The following is a 15,811-nucleotide window of genomic DNA, read 5'->3' on the forward strand; positions in this document are numbered from 1 at the left end:
ATGCAAAGGATTTCTTATAAAGAGGTTGGATTTGATTCTTTTTTCCTATGAAAAGCTGAAAACATGGGTGAGTGAATAGCATTCCCATGAAATTCAAGAGGGCCAAATCCTTCAAACCAAATGTATACACAGTAACTAATTCTAAGGAATCCAAATCCTCTATTCTCCCATATTTCTCATCCATTCGAAAGAAACACATACGAGTTAAGAAAAAGAAAAGCCTCCATTTAAAAGAAATTAACCCCCTACTCCCTCTGTCCCACATAAACTCAACCTAGTATTTGATGGTGACGTATCAGATATATCAATATTCAGTATAAAGTTGGCTTTTTATAGGACGGGGTTACAAGCTAAGAAAAAGAAAACAAAAGATAGGCAGCTCACCATCCTGTGTCCTGCCCGCCACTGGCCGCTGGGCCCCACCCGAGATCTGATTCACTACCGCCGCCGGATCAAGCCACCCTCCCACTCTTTCTCACGCTTCACTCTCCTTCCCCCCACCATCCCGATCTCCGGCGATGTCGCTCCACCAGCGGCCGCACCAGAAGCCGCCGGCGACCGACTCCCTCCCCGCCTCCGCCGCCGCCGCCGCCGCCGCGCCTTCTCGCCCGCTCCCACTCCTCACCCTCCCTTACCTCTTCTCCCTCCTCGCGCTCCTCCTCCTCCTCGCCCTCCTCTTCCCCTGGGGCCCTCCCCGCCACTCCTCTGCCCCCGCCTCGCCGTGGCGGGGGTACACGCTCCAGGAGGCCGCCGCCTTCGCCGCTCGCGCGGGAAACGGCACCATCGTCCTCGCCGCCGTCTCCGGGCCCTACCTCCCCTTCCTCTCCAACTGGCTCATCACCGTCCGCCGCGCCGGCCGCGCCGACCAGGTGCTCGTCGTCGCCGAGGACTATGACACGCTCGAGCGGATCAATGCGGCGTGGCCGGGACACGCCGTCCTCGTGCCCCCCGCGCCCGACGCCCAGGTCGCCCACAAGTTCGGATCCCAGGTGAGAGGACTGGTTTCCGGGGGGTGCGCGCCCCCCAGATGCTCGATGAAATGCCAGCGCGAGTGACTCTTGCCTTTCTGCTTGTGATTGTGCAGGGGTTCTTTAACTTCACCTCGCGGCGGCCGCGGCACTTGCTGCAGATTCTTGAGCTAGGGTACAGTGTCATGTACAACGATGTCGACATGGTGTGGCTCGCCGACCCATTCCCGTATATCGTCGGGGATCATGACGTGTACTTCATGGATGATATGACTCCTGTACGTGCAATTGTTGTGTTTGTCATTGGAACTGCCTAGAGGAGAGCTTATTGGGGTTGAGTTTGTGGATGCAGGTGAAGCCATTGGATCATTCACATGAGCTGCCACCACCTGGTAAGAAGGGGCGGACTTACATCTGCAGCTGCATGATATTCCTGCGGCCAACGGAAGGGGCTAAGCTGCTATTGAGGAAGTGGATTGAGGAGCTCAAGGAGCAGCCCTGGTCAAAGAAGCAGAAAGCAAATGATCAGCCAGCATTCAACTGGGCTTTGAACAAGACTGCAGGACAGGTTTGTTCCACTAGATTTTATTTCTTATAATGCAACATTGCATCCAGACAGGACACATAGCTTGCTCAAGTATTTCTTGTGGTTACATGTATTGAATTCATGCTTTGGAGCATTTGGTTGAATTGCATCTGCATATACTAGGATAATTTTGGGAACAATTAGCCAGTTGAACCAACTATTAGTTTGCTTTAGTGCGGACAACGGAGCTAAGTATTATTTTGACATAGTAATTCAAAAGTACGCATAGTAATATTATTTGCAACTGGAAGGTGTGGGGTTGGGTTTTTACTATTGTCTGCATTACATTGTTGTTGGTGCTACTCAGTGCTGGGTTGGTTAGGGTTGATTACTAAACCAGTTGGAGTTGATTTTAGCATGAGTGCTGCTTCTATACCAGATTCAGTCAGGGTGGTGACTGGTGTACACTTAATTGATCAATGGATAGGCCTGGTTCAAGTGCAAACTGGCTTGCATTTTTTTTAAGTGGAAGAATGAAGAGACACTAAATCTTCATTTTTGTACTAAATAAAGGCTTGTCAAATCTGTTCTTTAAACCGAACAACAAAATCTCTGCAAATATTGGCCATCAGCACTCAGTTTTTCGAATTTGAAAGTTGAGTACATATTATCTCTGAAGATAATCCCTTTTTTTTCTTAACTATCACGAGGAGTTTCCTGTGGTCAATTTGGGATCAGTGAGCTCTGCTATCTCCTTGTGAGTCCCTTAATCTTTTTAGTACATCTTGTAGTAAAGATGATCCTTTTTCTTAAAATTTATGATCTCCCTGTAACCGGTCGAACATGCTGCCCATTCTAGCTTCTAGATATCTCTATTACTCTAAAAGGGGAGTTCCATTCCTCTGCTCACCCATCCCATTGCGAGACCGTTCACGCCATCTCCTCTCCGAAAAAACAAACAAACAAACAAAAAAGTTCCACCCAAAAACCTGTGAAAGACCAACCCATCGATAAAAACCGGATAGAAAAAAGTAAACCATCCAAAAAACCGAACCACTGTATGGGGGTTGAACTGTGAGCACATCCTTCCCCTAGATCCTGTTGTAACGCATGTGCATGTTACTAGTTGTATTTAATATCCCTTCTACTTTGCTTTTTGTTCTATATTTTGGTAGTATCTTGTCAATTTTACATTTTGTTCTGCTTTGTTGTAATACAGTATGTTCCTGGATCTTTGCCCCCAAACAGTCTTTGGAAACTATTAATGTAAGATATACATGCAGGTAGATGTGTATCTGCTGCCTCAGTCTGCATTTCCAACTGGAGGTTTATATTTTAAGAATAAAACATGGGTAAAGGAAACAAAGGGCAAGCATGTCATCATACACAATAACTATATCACAGGATTTGAGAAGAAGATAAAACGGTTTCGTGATCATGGGCTATGGCTTGTCGATGAACATAGTGATGAGTCACCACTTGGTAGAATATGAGCAAGCTGGCAAAGCTACACCACATCTGTCCTTGCAACAGCATCAAACTTTTGCATCTGGTGTTTAACTGGTTGGGATTGCGGAACCGTGGGATTGATTTGCCATCCGCCACACAAAAATACAGCAACTGGATATGTGCAGTAGTTTTTAATTGTACATCAAGCCCCTTTCAGAGCGACCTGTTGTCATGATGATTATTTTTATTTCATTATCTTTTACGTATACGGCAGCAGTAAGATCTTAGGGTGAGAATGTAGCTATTTAAGGGAATGTGGCCACAAATATTAGCGAGTCAAGTAGTAACTCATTGGTCTATATGTATAGCATGGTAATTTTGTTAACCTGTAGGCATTTTTTTTTTTGACACTGGATTGTGTTTAATATTATTCTTTTTACCTCCTTTCATAAAGAACTCTAACTGTCATGTGTGATGGCCTGCTGGGTGTCCACAAAACTGTGCTAATGATGACTTGTAAGTTGTAATTCCGTATATAATTATTTAACATGCTCAGGTAATCCCTTGCTTTTCTTTACCATCGCAATGCAACACATGAGATGAGTAGACCTTTCTAAGTATGCATTAAATATGGCATGCCTCTCTGAAACATACAGGACACACACAGGACTACGATGAAGTGGCACAAGATAAGATGGCTACATATAAGAGGGATCAGGATTCACGGCTGTATCATGTGAATTTTGGAGCATAAAGCTTCAGTTCGAGGCTTTGGGCCTTGTGACCTTCTCGTCTCTCCATATCTATTATTTTTCTTCACACAAACCTGCGGAGCTTGATGCGTCAGGATCGAATCGCCTGTTTTGGCTCATTCCATTCCAGCCAAAACGCTTGCGATTGGAGTAAGAATCCAAGAACCAGTGTGGCTGCTGCCATTGGACCCTTTCCTTCTCTGGTGCCCTCCCAACTTTGCTTCCAGCAGCGGTAATGCCGTTGCCTTTGCCACACACAACGAACACCGGCGCGCACACATGTATATATGCTTCTGCCCATGCTCGGATCTGCACAGAAAACACCATATTTCTTCCTTGTGATCACGAGCTAACCTTGCATCTCTTATTGTCTTTGGCAAGGATCGATGGGCCAGGCTGCTGCCAAGGCGAAGCAAGGTACTATGAACACAAAGATCCATTTATTTATTTTATTTTTTGCATGGAAAGATCCATATAATTGCTTAGGATTATTAATTTCCTACTGTTATTTTGTCAACCGATAGGTAGATTTAACAGTTTGGTGTATAATTTTGATTTAACAGTTTGGTGTATAATTTTGCTTAGTGATTTGCATGTGTATGTAAGAATTCAGATGATAGGTGTATAGGAGGATTGATCCTTAATTTTTTGTTGATAGGTGGCGATCAGGCAGAGAACAAGACTGGCAAGGACGAGAAGGTTGCGAAACCTAAGGATGCCAAGGATCTCATCGACTTCATGGAAAAAAACTACGACTTGATCAAGGACGTGACAAAATTCGAAGATTTCTACCATGCCTTCTACGAGCTCATCGAGTAAGTTTTGATCTGATCCAGTCTTGGCCAAGCTCAGAGTCCAGCTTAATTTCTCATTTTCAGTTTTGCTACACATGGTTGGTTAGGTAGTCTAGTTGAACCATTGGAGGAATGATGGAATTCTCACTTCATGCCTAAGCATTTTTGTTAATTCTAAAAACTGGAACAAGAAAAGTTAGAACAGTAGGATCGTATTCATTTTTTTAAAAGATAAAGAGCAGGATTATATTCATAGAAGACAATGGCGCCATATTAAGCAGTAGGATATGATATAAAACATCGATACATGCAATGACATTGTTACCTAACCATTTGTTTCTGTTACTTTGCCTTCCTCTTCAGAAAATTCTGTGAGGAACGTGGGCAATTGCAGTACAGGATACCGGAAAAAGCGGAACTTCAGAAGCAGTACGAGGTTAGAGACAACTCTGACTTGTTTAATTTGCTTACTTCAGTGTACAACTCTTCGACAGAAGCTTCACCTTTCCTCCGAGAATTGTTGCAAATGGTTTAGACACCATAATTGAAGGCATTGGCAGCCAAAACTTAAGTATGCCATGGATTGTAAGCATGCCATTCTTTGGTAGTCCTCAGCCTCAGCCCCATATATATGTTAGTATACACTTAATTTCTTATCAAATTTTAATTCATTTATGGACAATAAATTGTTGTCCATGCTTTTGTATGGCATTCTACGCTTTTTTGATAAAGTGAGGTGTGGTGAAGTTAGCCACCAACTAAACATGTCCTAACTGTATACATGTATTCATAATGTGCCGTTCAATCAATATATTGCATAAGTTATTTCTAGGGGTTATCTATTTGTCAAATGCCTGTTTTTTTTCTTATCTACCGATAGGAGAATATATTTCTTTAGACAGAAACTTTCTTCAAAATCTTTCAAATATATTTACAGTATAATTAAAATATAATTACATTGTAACTTATATATAATTATTTGTATGTAACTAGCATCTAAATTTCAAAAAACATGTAGTAGTGCAGTGGTAGTGCACGGATTTTTGGAATCTAGCACGAACCTTAAGGCAAATCAAACAGTCTATTAAATTCGACAGATTTTTTTGAAAAAAGAACCGTCTATCGATTACTTTTTTATAACTAGATCACTAATTTACAACTTACATGCCGATTTTTCTTTACTCAGGTGAAAAAAATCAGCTTGCTACTCCCTCCGTTCATATATTATGAGTCGTTCGACTTTTTCCTTAGTCAAAATTCTTTAAGTTTGATATAATTTGTAAATATAGTAACATTTTTAATATAAAACAAATATATTATCAAAATGTATTCAATGTTAAATTTAATCAAACTAATTTAGTGTTGTAGATGTTGCTATTTTTTTTCTATAAACTCGATCAAACAAAAATAAATTTAGTAAGAAAAAAAATCAAACAACTTATAATATAAAACGGATGAAGTATATTATATTATTTCTTCAACAAGATTAATAAAGGAGCTCATGTAATTTAACTAAGTTTGGTGGTAGCGCAGAGGGTGAACAAGAGCCCCCAGAAGGGGCAGAACCTGAGCAGGAAGCAGTTCATGGAGCTGGCCGGGCAGGTGATCAAGGTGAACAGCTTCACCTTCGGCAAGGCCACCATGGACGTGCTGGTCGTCCTCTTCGGCGCCCCCGTCTGCGCCCTCCTCGCCAAGAGGGTCGTCCCTGGCCTCAAGTCCTTCTCCGACGACGTCGTCATCCCCGTCGCCACCTCCGGCGCCGTCGTCTACCTCGCCAAGACCAACAAGCTGTGATCGAGGTGAATCGATCGTTCCAGAATCATATCCAGACTATGGCTAACAAATTATCGCGAGAATAAAGGTGGGGGAGAAAAAACATACGTGGTGTCATGTCGTATAAAGTTTGCGTTGTGGCCTTGGTTAAATTTCGCCCAAATTGTAAAGATTATTTGAGAGTGGATTTTTATATTCACTCTCTTTTATATGTCTTCACTGTTCACACCTGTGAAATCTAGGAGAAATCTGTATAATAATATTCGTAAAATCTGATATGTGCACATGCACGAATCCTAGTTCGTCCCCACTAAATGTAGGTAATGCTATTTCTCCATTCTCTCATTAAGCCACGTCACCTTAATTATTTCTAGCAATTGAATGATATATCTATGGCTTAAATTTTCTCTTCTTTCTTCTCTCATAACACCAATAACACCAAGTAATCTCAATCATTTTAATTTAGGCTTCAAAATTTATAAGAATCAATTTGTTTTAGTTTTAATATTTATATCTCATCTTATTTATATACATATTTTGCAACTTAATTTCCCGCAGCAGCGCGGCGGGGTATTCATCTAGTTAGTATTACGGTGCGACACCTCTAAATACCATCCAATCAAAGCAATCCGTACTTACTTCTATAATGTTTCCAAAACCCTTTGCACACTTTTTAAAAAGATTTTACCTCTGCGCTTTGGATATAAATCCTTCTTACTTATTAGTCTATTTTTAATCTTTAATAACTTATATATATCAAACCGTATATTATTTTCAAGATTTGGTTTAATTATTGAATTTCACTCAAAATATGACAGAACAAGTCCAATATTAAATATATTAAAATATTGAAAAATAATTTACTTAATTAGTAGAAGTAAGTTCTAGTAACCTTGTTTTCAGATAGGAGTAGTTTTGATTCTATATTGAAGTAACTCTCTATTCAAGTGTTTGATAGAAGTAATTTGATTTTCGATATAAGTAATTTGGTTCAGATAGAACTAACTTTGGCTCCAGATATAAGTAACCTTATTTTTAGATAAAAGTAATTTACATGGTTCGATACAGTATCAAAAAAGTTAGAAAGGAGAAAATGTCATACGTACCGGTGAAATTACATCTCAGAAAAGGTTTCACAGAAAGTTACTTTAAAAAGTTTATTTCCTGGAATTACTTCCATAAATATGGAAGTTACTCCCCATAACTTCTGAGTAACTTACGAAATATTTTGGCTTTTAAATTGAGGCACACTATAAATCAATGTTCTGCCTTATCCTTCCGTTCACTAATTCAGATGTAAGGAAAATAGTATCTAGTTATGCGAAAAAGGTGAAAAAAGCAATTCAATAAATTCTAGAAGTAACTTGCACACCGGAAGAATGTAACATACATAAACCAGGGAAGTAATTTTAATAAAACCTAACTGCTTGTCCCCTATAAAAGAGAGAAAATGTTACGTTTAAAAAGGGATGCTTATTTGACCCGTTTTAAACTCTAACTACCAATTTGACCATATATACCTTTTGTAGTTTACTTATTTGACCCTCCTTTTCAAAAACGAACCTCCCGTCTGACCCTGTTTCCACTCATCCGTTAAGGTTTGATTTTTTTTAAAAAAAAGAAATGCGATTAATATTCGTAATGCCCAAAGTACCCTCAGAAACCCTATCCACACCCCCCTCTTTCTCTTTCTTGCGAGTTGCAGGCTTGCGGCGCCGACCGGTGCCAGAGGAAAGAAGCGGCGACGCCGGCACAGGCAGCAGTAGGAGGCGGCAGTAGCGGCCGCCGCGTGGAGGGAAGAGGAGGCGCCGCCGGCGCGCGGAGAAAGGAAGGCGGAGGGCTCGGCGATGGAGTTGTGATGGATGGATCTGGTGAGAAAGGGGCGACGATGGCTCGGCGGCGACGAGAAGTGTAGGCGGTGCTCCATAGCTGTCGGCCGGCACTGGCTCACCCTCTCGCCGCTCGCCACCTTCTCCCTATGAGTGGAGCTGTGGAGGAGAGGAGAAGAGAGAACTGACGGGTGGGTCCCACATGTAATAGGGTCGAATAAGTAAGGGCAGAAGAGACATTTTGTGCTTCAGTTAACACCGTTAGATGCCATTAAAAGAATAGGGTCATATCGTATGTTCAATTTTGAAAAGAAGGGTCAAATAAGCAAAGTTGATAAAATGTGGTCAAATTGGTAGTTAGTTTTGAAAAGATGGTCAAATGAACAGTTTCCCCGTTTAAAAATTAGAGGCAACTACATGCATGGATGTACAAAATAAAAATTGTGCACATAGGTGGGAAAAAAACATAATAAGACATAAATTGCATAAAAAAAGCAGGAAACCAATACTTGTAACGTGGTATAAAAAATTACTTCTAAACCAAGTAAAGTTACTTACCAATGGCATATAAAAAGCAACTCCAACAACCTATCCATCTTATTCTTCAAGTCAAAATTTAGCAAACCTGACCAGGCTTGTCATCCAACATGCCAATCAACTTACACTCTAAGGTCATGTTGGGCTCATGTTATAGAACCCTATGTCTTCTCATTTTGTTCATGATTTCTTCCTCTTTTTCTACTTTTTAATAAATTTTTAATGGTGATACTCTCGTGAAAGTGGAGGTGGAAGAGAAGACAGTGGTGTCCGCGGGCAATTGTGCTGTCCGCCGCAGAAGGCAAGAGAAGAGAGTAACGAAAGAATAGCGGTGTCAATTCCTTCTTGGGGCGGGTCCCCGCCTCTACGGGGCCAGGGCAAGGGCAAAATTTGCACCCGTAGGTCCATGGGGGCGGTGACGGGTTTCAATTCTCACCTGTGTTCTTTCCCGGGTGATTGTGATTGAGTTTGTTTCGTTTTCCGCGCGCACGCTTCCCGAACTACTAAACGGTGTGTTTTTTGTAAAAATTTTCTATAGGAAAGTTGCTTTCAAAAATCATATTAATCTATTTTAATGTTTAAAATAGTTAATACTTAATTAATTATGCGCTAATGGCTCACCTCGTTTTGCGTATCTTCCCAATCTTCTCTATCTCCTTCTCCTTCAACACAGCCTTAAGTTCACTTTGACTCCCTGAAAAATGGACCAAATCTATTTCATGACCCTCATTTGCATACTAGATATGTTAACCCCTTAACTCTTAAAGCCGGTGCAAATTAACTCCCAGTGCAGTATTGATAGTAGTATTTGCTGACATGGCGTCCACGTGGCATCCTAGTCATCAAAGAAAAATAAAAATTTAAAGTGGGACCCACCTGTCATACTCTTTCCTCCTCTACCCTTCTCTGTTTCTACCCCCATGTTTCACGACGGTAGAGAGGGTACACGGCGTGGCGGGCGAAACCGCGACTGGGAGCGTGCTCCCATCTCCCCCGACGCATTCCGTCGAACTATTGCCGTCTCCGCCGCCAGAATCGTCCCGTCCACCACCGTGCTTGGCTTGCTCCCTGCCCGCCGCGGCGAATCGTCCCGCTAGTCACCGCCGCACCCTCGCTGTCGGAATCGTCCCGTCCGCCGTTGCCCGTTGCGCGCCCCCTGTTGCTCGCCGCGCCGTGCACCCCCTCTGCCGCCGTGAAACATGGGGTAGATAGAGAGAGCGTGTGGGGGTAGAGGAGGAAGAAGTATGATAGTTGGGTCCCACTTTAATTTTTATTTTTCTTTGATGACTAGGATGTCACGTGGATGCCATGTCAGCAAATACCACTATCAATATTGCCCTAGAAGTCATGTTGCACCGGTTTTAAGAGTTAAGGGGTTAACATATCTGATATTGCGATTGAGGGTCATGAATTAGATTCGGTCCATTTTTAGGGGGTCATAGCGAACTTATTCCAAACATAGTAGTATACATGTAGATGATAGATGATAGCCCATTCTAAAACAAGCCCACCAAAAGCCCAAGAAAAACCTTAGTACTCCCAACCTTATCCCAAAATCATCTTTCTTTTAAATTCTCTGATTCCAACCTTAGCCCAAGAAGATACTTTCAGTTGGTGGTAAAGAAGTGCTGATTAAATCAGTAGCCCAAGCTATTCCAACTTACTCAATGAGTTGCTTCCGTCTACCCATTGGGTTATGTAATCATTTAAATTCTCTGATTCGACAGTTTTGGTGGGGAAGTGGTAATGGATCGAGGAAAGCTAGTTGGGTGGCTTGGGACAAGATGACAATACCAAAGTTTCTTGGTGGGCTAGGTTTTAGAGACATAAATATATTCAATTTAGCTCTGTTAGCTAAGCAGGGATGGAGGATGCTGCAACATCCAAACTCTTTGGTAGCTAGGATTTTGAAAGCAGTATACTATCCTAATGGTGATTTCTTATATGCAGAGCTGGGAAGTAGGCCATCACAGACTTGGCGAGCAATCCTTGAGGAGCGTGATGTTCTTAAACAGGGGATCATTCAACGAATTGGGAATGGAGAAGATACTCTCATATGGGCACATAACTGGATCCCGAGGGATTGGATGTTAAGACCAATTTATGCTAAAGAACCACTCCCGCCGCAAAGAGTAAGTGAACTTATTGATACTACTCTCAGAAGGTGGAGGCATGATTTACTAGATAGATTTTTCTTTGACATGGATAAGGAAATTATTTTGAACATTCCAATTGGATCAACAGATCAATCTGACTCTTGGGCATGGCATTATGAACGTTCCGGAATTTTCTCGGTTAGATCTGCTTATCGAATGCTTATTCAGACTAAAAGGCGAATGGAGGACTGGTTGGATAATACAGGGAGTATATCAAATAGTTATTCTGTTGCCAAGTCCTGGAAAATTTTATGGGGGATTAAAATGCCATCTAAGGTGAAAATTTTTGCTTGGAGATTATCACAGAATTCCATCCCAACTGAGAAGGTGCGTAAGCAACGAAATATGAGTACAACTGATATATGTAAAGTTTGTGGTGCTGCAGAGGATACTTGGGATCATGCACTTCTTCATTGTACTATGTCAAAATGTGTGTGGGCTTTGATGGATAATGATCTTGCAGAACTAATTGCAACCACGAATATTAAAGATCCCAAGGATTGGCTCTTTCACATGCTTGATGTTTTAAAACCTGAAGACAGGACGAAGCTACTTGTATCATGTTGGGCAATTTGGCGAGCTAGACGGAGAGTTTTGCGTGACAAATTTTATGAAAGCCCTTTAACAACAATGCATTTCATTAAATCATATTTAGCTGATATGGATTTGATTAATATTCCTCTATGCCTACAGGATAAGAAGCACTTGACTTATCCTAAAGTGCCAGTATGGATGCCACCTCCAGAAGATTACGTAAAGATAAATGTGGATGCAGCAATATCACGATCGGGTAACAAGGGAGCTGTTGGGGCAGTGTGTCGTACTGTATCTGGAGAATTTGTGGCAGCCAGTGCTATGGTCTGGGAAGGGCTCTCTGACTCGGCAACTTTGGAAGCACTTGGATGCAATGAAGGCTTGGCAATAGCTATGGACTGTAATATGCCAAAGGTCTGTATAGCCTCAGATTGCTTTGAGGTCATTAGGAGCATCTAAGAGAAACTAAGGTGCCAATATTTAGCAGTTCTAAATGATATTGAGGCAAAAGGAAGCATTTTGCAAAAGTAGAGTTTCGTCATGAAAATCGGACTTGTAATTTTGATGCTTACAACTTAGCTAAGTTTGCTTCTACTTTACAGGAGGGGTGTTATCTTGGTTTTCAAATCCTCCTTGTAATATGAATAGGAATATAAATGTGGATGGTAATAAATAAATTGTCCACTCTTTCTCAAAAAAAAAATCATCTTTCTTTTGTTTTTCTCTCGCAGGCAGGACACGCGCTGCCGCCGCTTCAACTCCGTATCCTCTCGCGAGCTAGCGTTAGGTAGGAGCCAAGCTAGCTGCTCCATTCTTTCCTATGCTCTCTGCTCCTGTCTTGCACAGCCGCGAGCCCCTGAGACCGGGAGGATAGAGCAGTGCTCATCGATGGATGAACGGTTAAGATGGAATCAACGGGGGCCATCGCAGGTTGATCCGGATCCCTCCGCGGCTCCGCCGAATATCCGCCGCGCTGCTGCCTGCTGCTGCTGCTATCCATCCTCTCCTCTCCACCTCGCTTCCGCTCGTTCGTTCCTCCTCCCCCTCACCCACCTGGTCGCCACCCCCCAACCCCACCGGCGTCCGAGCCCGCTCCGCTCCGGCCTCCTCCTGCGAGGTATTCTTCTCTCCTCCTCCGGCCTACTACGCGCTAGTGAACAGTGAGCAGGCGTAGAGTAGAATGGATAGCTGGTTTTCGCTTGCTTGGATCGTTCCGAGCGTTCCCTTCTTCTCTGTTTACTGCGTGGCGGAGGAGTACTGTGTAAGCAGTAGTAGTTCGTTCCCCTCAAAGAAAAAGAAGAAGAGGATTTTCAGCTCAATCCTGCTTTATTAGCTATTCGTGTTTTTCGTTTTTTTGGTTTGGACGAAAGCCATGCGCCCGGATTTACTGTAAGCGAAACAATCTGGATTAGCTATCGCCGTTCTTGCACCTGCTTTATTTGTCATTCTGTGCTTACCTTGTAAGTTGTAATGAAATTTATGTGCTGTAACCTCTAAAGAATTATGCTGGCCTTTTTTTCACTGAACTTGAATTTGTATGGGTTATCTCTGCAGGCCATCGACATAGCTAACCGTAGTGGAAGATAAAGGACATGAAAATGGCACATATGGTAACTAACTGTAGTTTCAGCCCTTCGCCTGCAGTTAAGACGTACTCGAAATCTCCTGGTTATTGCTGCAATGTGACCCAATTCCAGAGCTCAAAATGTTCCAATCTAGTGCTCAAATCATGTACTGCGACGAGACCGAACAGGCCATTTGTCGCTCGTGCTAGCGCTGCTGTACAAGGACAGACACAAACACCCCTTACTGGAAGTCAGCAAGCATCTGGGCACTCATCCTCTAAACCCAAAAAGGTCATGGTTATCGGCGGAGATGGCTACTGCGGCTGGGCAACCGCACTTCATCTCTCCAATAAAGGATACGAGGTTGCCATTGTTGACAATCTTGTGCGGCGCCTTTTTGATCACCAACTTGGCCTGGATTCCCTCACACCCATAGCCTCCATCCAGAATCGCATCCGTCGGTGGAAGGCTCTAACCGGAAAGATGATTCAGCTCTATGTTGGTGATATATGTGACTTTGATTTCCTTTCAGAAGCCTTCAAGTCTTTCGAGCCGGATTCTGCTGTCCACTTTGGTGAGCAGAGATCAGCGCCATATTCTATGATTGATCGTTCCCGTGCGGTATTCACTCAGCATAACAATGTTATCGGAACTCTTAATGTATTATTTGCCATTAAGGAGTTCAGTGAAGAATGCCATCTGGTCAAACTAGGAACCATGGGTGAGTATGGAACTCCAAATATTGACATTGAAGAAGGGTTCATCACTATTACCCACAATGGAAGAACTGATACCTTGCCTTACCCAAAGCAAGCGAGCTCCTTCTACCATCTAAGCAAAGTGCATGACTCGCACAATATAGCATTTACATGCAAGGCCTGGGGTATAAGGGCCACGGATCTTAACCAAGGTGTTGTATATGGAGTGAGAACAGATGAAACTGCAATGCATGAAGAACTATCCAACAGGTTTGATTATGATGGCGTCTTTGGGACAGCACTGAATAGGTTCTGTGTTCAGGCTGCTGTAGGTCATCCACTTACAGTTTATGGAAAAGGTGGTCAGGTATGTCTTTATTCTCTGGCTCATAGTGCCATCTAAACTGTCATTTGTTTTTTTCTTCCCTCTATGCTCTTTTTTCTATCATAAGGCAGGTTTGCAGCATTACTAACTGTGGTTCATAATATACTTCCAGTTGCTGTCATTGTTGTATTCCCCCCAAAAAATAAATGGTTAAAATTGTCAGTATGCATCATATAATCTTGTACGTTAACATACCAGTTAACTTCTGTTACCATGGAACCTCAGGATGTGAGACGTTATTGTCACTATTTCATAAATTTGTCTGACACAAAACATGGTTGTGAACAATGCAGGCTGTAGCTTATGGCAGCAAGTACTGAAATTTAACATACTACAGAAAGTAAATTTCGTTCTTATGTCAATTGTTCCTTTGCCGATAGTTTAGATATTTTATGAGTCCCTAAAATCTTTCCATTTTTCTTCAGACCATTGCAAAGTGCTACTCAGTTCATCACAAAACAAACGGTTGTCTAGGACATAGAAATGAAACAATCTTATGAACTGCTGAACACTGGTCTATGACGTTTTGGAATTTCTATCTTGATAGTTACCACATCAGATAAATTTTCAGTTCAGTAGCATATATGTACTGACCAAGATTCTTCCTCCCTGCTCCGCAGACCCGTGGATATCTGGACATCAGGGATACAGTGCAATGCGTAGAGCTCGCAATCGCCAACCCAGCCAAACCAGGTGAGTTCAGGGTCTTCAACCAGTTCACCGAGCAGTTCTCGGTCAACGAGCTGGCAAAGCTGGTTACGGCCGCCGGTGCAAAGCTTGGGCTGGAGGTGCAGACCAAGTCGGTGCCCAACCCGCGGGTGGAAGCGGAGGAACACTACTACAACGCCAAGCACACCAAGCTCATGGAGCTCGGCCTGGAGCCCCACCTGCTGTCGGACTCGCTCCTCGACTCGCTGCTCAACTTCGCAGTCCAGTACAAGGACAGGGTCGACACGGCGCAGATCATGCCCAGCGTGTCGTGGAAGAAGATGGGGGCGAAGCCGAAGACGGTGTCCGTCTAAGAGGAGGCTGGTTTTGCCATGGCGGGGTATAATGTCAACCGTGACATTGACATTATAAATTTGGTGTGTAGTAATGCAATAATTATGTGCGTTTAGTATAATGCACGTTGTAGTGGGTGTGGTTACGGTGTTAGATTTCTTTTTTGTTCTTCCTCACGAATAGATGCTGCAATCTGATCGAAGGGGATTCATTCTGTATTTCTGTTGTAAACTTTTATCCAGCTCTTGATCAGCAAATGGGTATCCAGGATGCAGGGGGGTATTTGAGCCTTTTTTTTTTTTTGAGTGTTTTCGAACTGAAGATGGTGTAATAACACCATACATACCACTAATTTCTTTTATTGTTAATTGAACTTATAAAATAGTAATATCGCGAAAACATTTTCCAACTGACAGTTCTACCATAGGAATAAAGCGGTGGTAGAAATTCACATCTGATTGGATACTGTAAATGTGGTACTTCCGTAAAGGTGGTACTGTTTTCGATTCTAAAGATAATTTGATTTTTTCAAATTTCAATGAACGTCGCAGATGTCGTCCCTAAATTGTTGAATTGATAAATATAGAGAATTCATGACCGACCGAGAACGTATATAGGAATAAGTCCACTTGTTGACCCTCATCTTTTGAGTTTAAATTGTGTCCCTAAACCATCATATGGAAAACATTGTCCCCCCCTCCCCAACTTGCATATCTGGATTAAATTAGGTCTCATGGTAGTATGGTGGTTGGTTTCACTGACGTCGCATCCTAGTTAGCAAGAAAAAAAAAAACTTATGAGACCTACGTGTAAGTGGCCACCTCGTTTTTTTCCTCTACTTCC

The 15,811-nt window shown here is 42.5% G+C and overlaps 2 protein-coding genes across 2 annotated transcripts; both read left to right on the forward strand.

Annotated features, from left to right (window-relative positions):
- LOC127774216 (UDP-D-xylose:L-fucose alpha-1,3-D-xylosyltransferase MGP4-like) lies at positions 1–6,561 on the forward strand. The gene is made up of 8 exons (XM_052300480.1): positions 1–989; positions 1,085–1,246; positions 1,321–1,536; positions 2,778–2,984; positions 4,052–4,112; positions 4,354–4,510; positions 4,853–4,925; positions 6,023–6,561. Exons 1-8 carry the CDS (start codon positions 519–521, stop codon positions 6,281–6,283), a joined length of 1,608 nt encoding a protein of 535 aa, XP_052156440.1. The 5' UTR covers positions 1–518; the 3' UTR covers positions 6,284–6,561.
- A 5,695-nt stretch (positions 6,562–12,256) lies between these two features.
- LOC127775064 (UDP-sulfoquinovose synthase, chloroplastic) lies at positions 12,257–15,266 on the forward strand. Its single transcript, XM_052301378.1, has 3 exons — positions 12,257–12,435; positions 12,873–13,948; positions 14,587–15,266. Exons 2-3 carry the CDS (start codon positions 12,911–12,913, stop codon positions 14,986–14,988), a joined length of 1,440 nt encoding a protein of 479 aa, XP_052157338.1. The 5' UTR covers positions 12,257–12,435; positions 12,873–12,910; the 3' UTR covers positions 14,989–15,266.
- The last annotated feature ends 545 nt before the right edge of the window (positions 15,267–15,811 follow it).

Source organism: Oryza glaberrima, chromosome 5 (genome assembly GCF_000147395.1).
Source record: "Oryza glaberrima chromosome 5, OglaRS2, whole genome shotgun sequence".
NCBI lineage: Eukaryota > Viridiplantae > Streptophyta > Magnoliopsida > Poales > Poaceae > Oryza > Oryza glaberrima.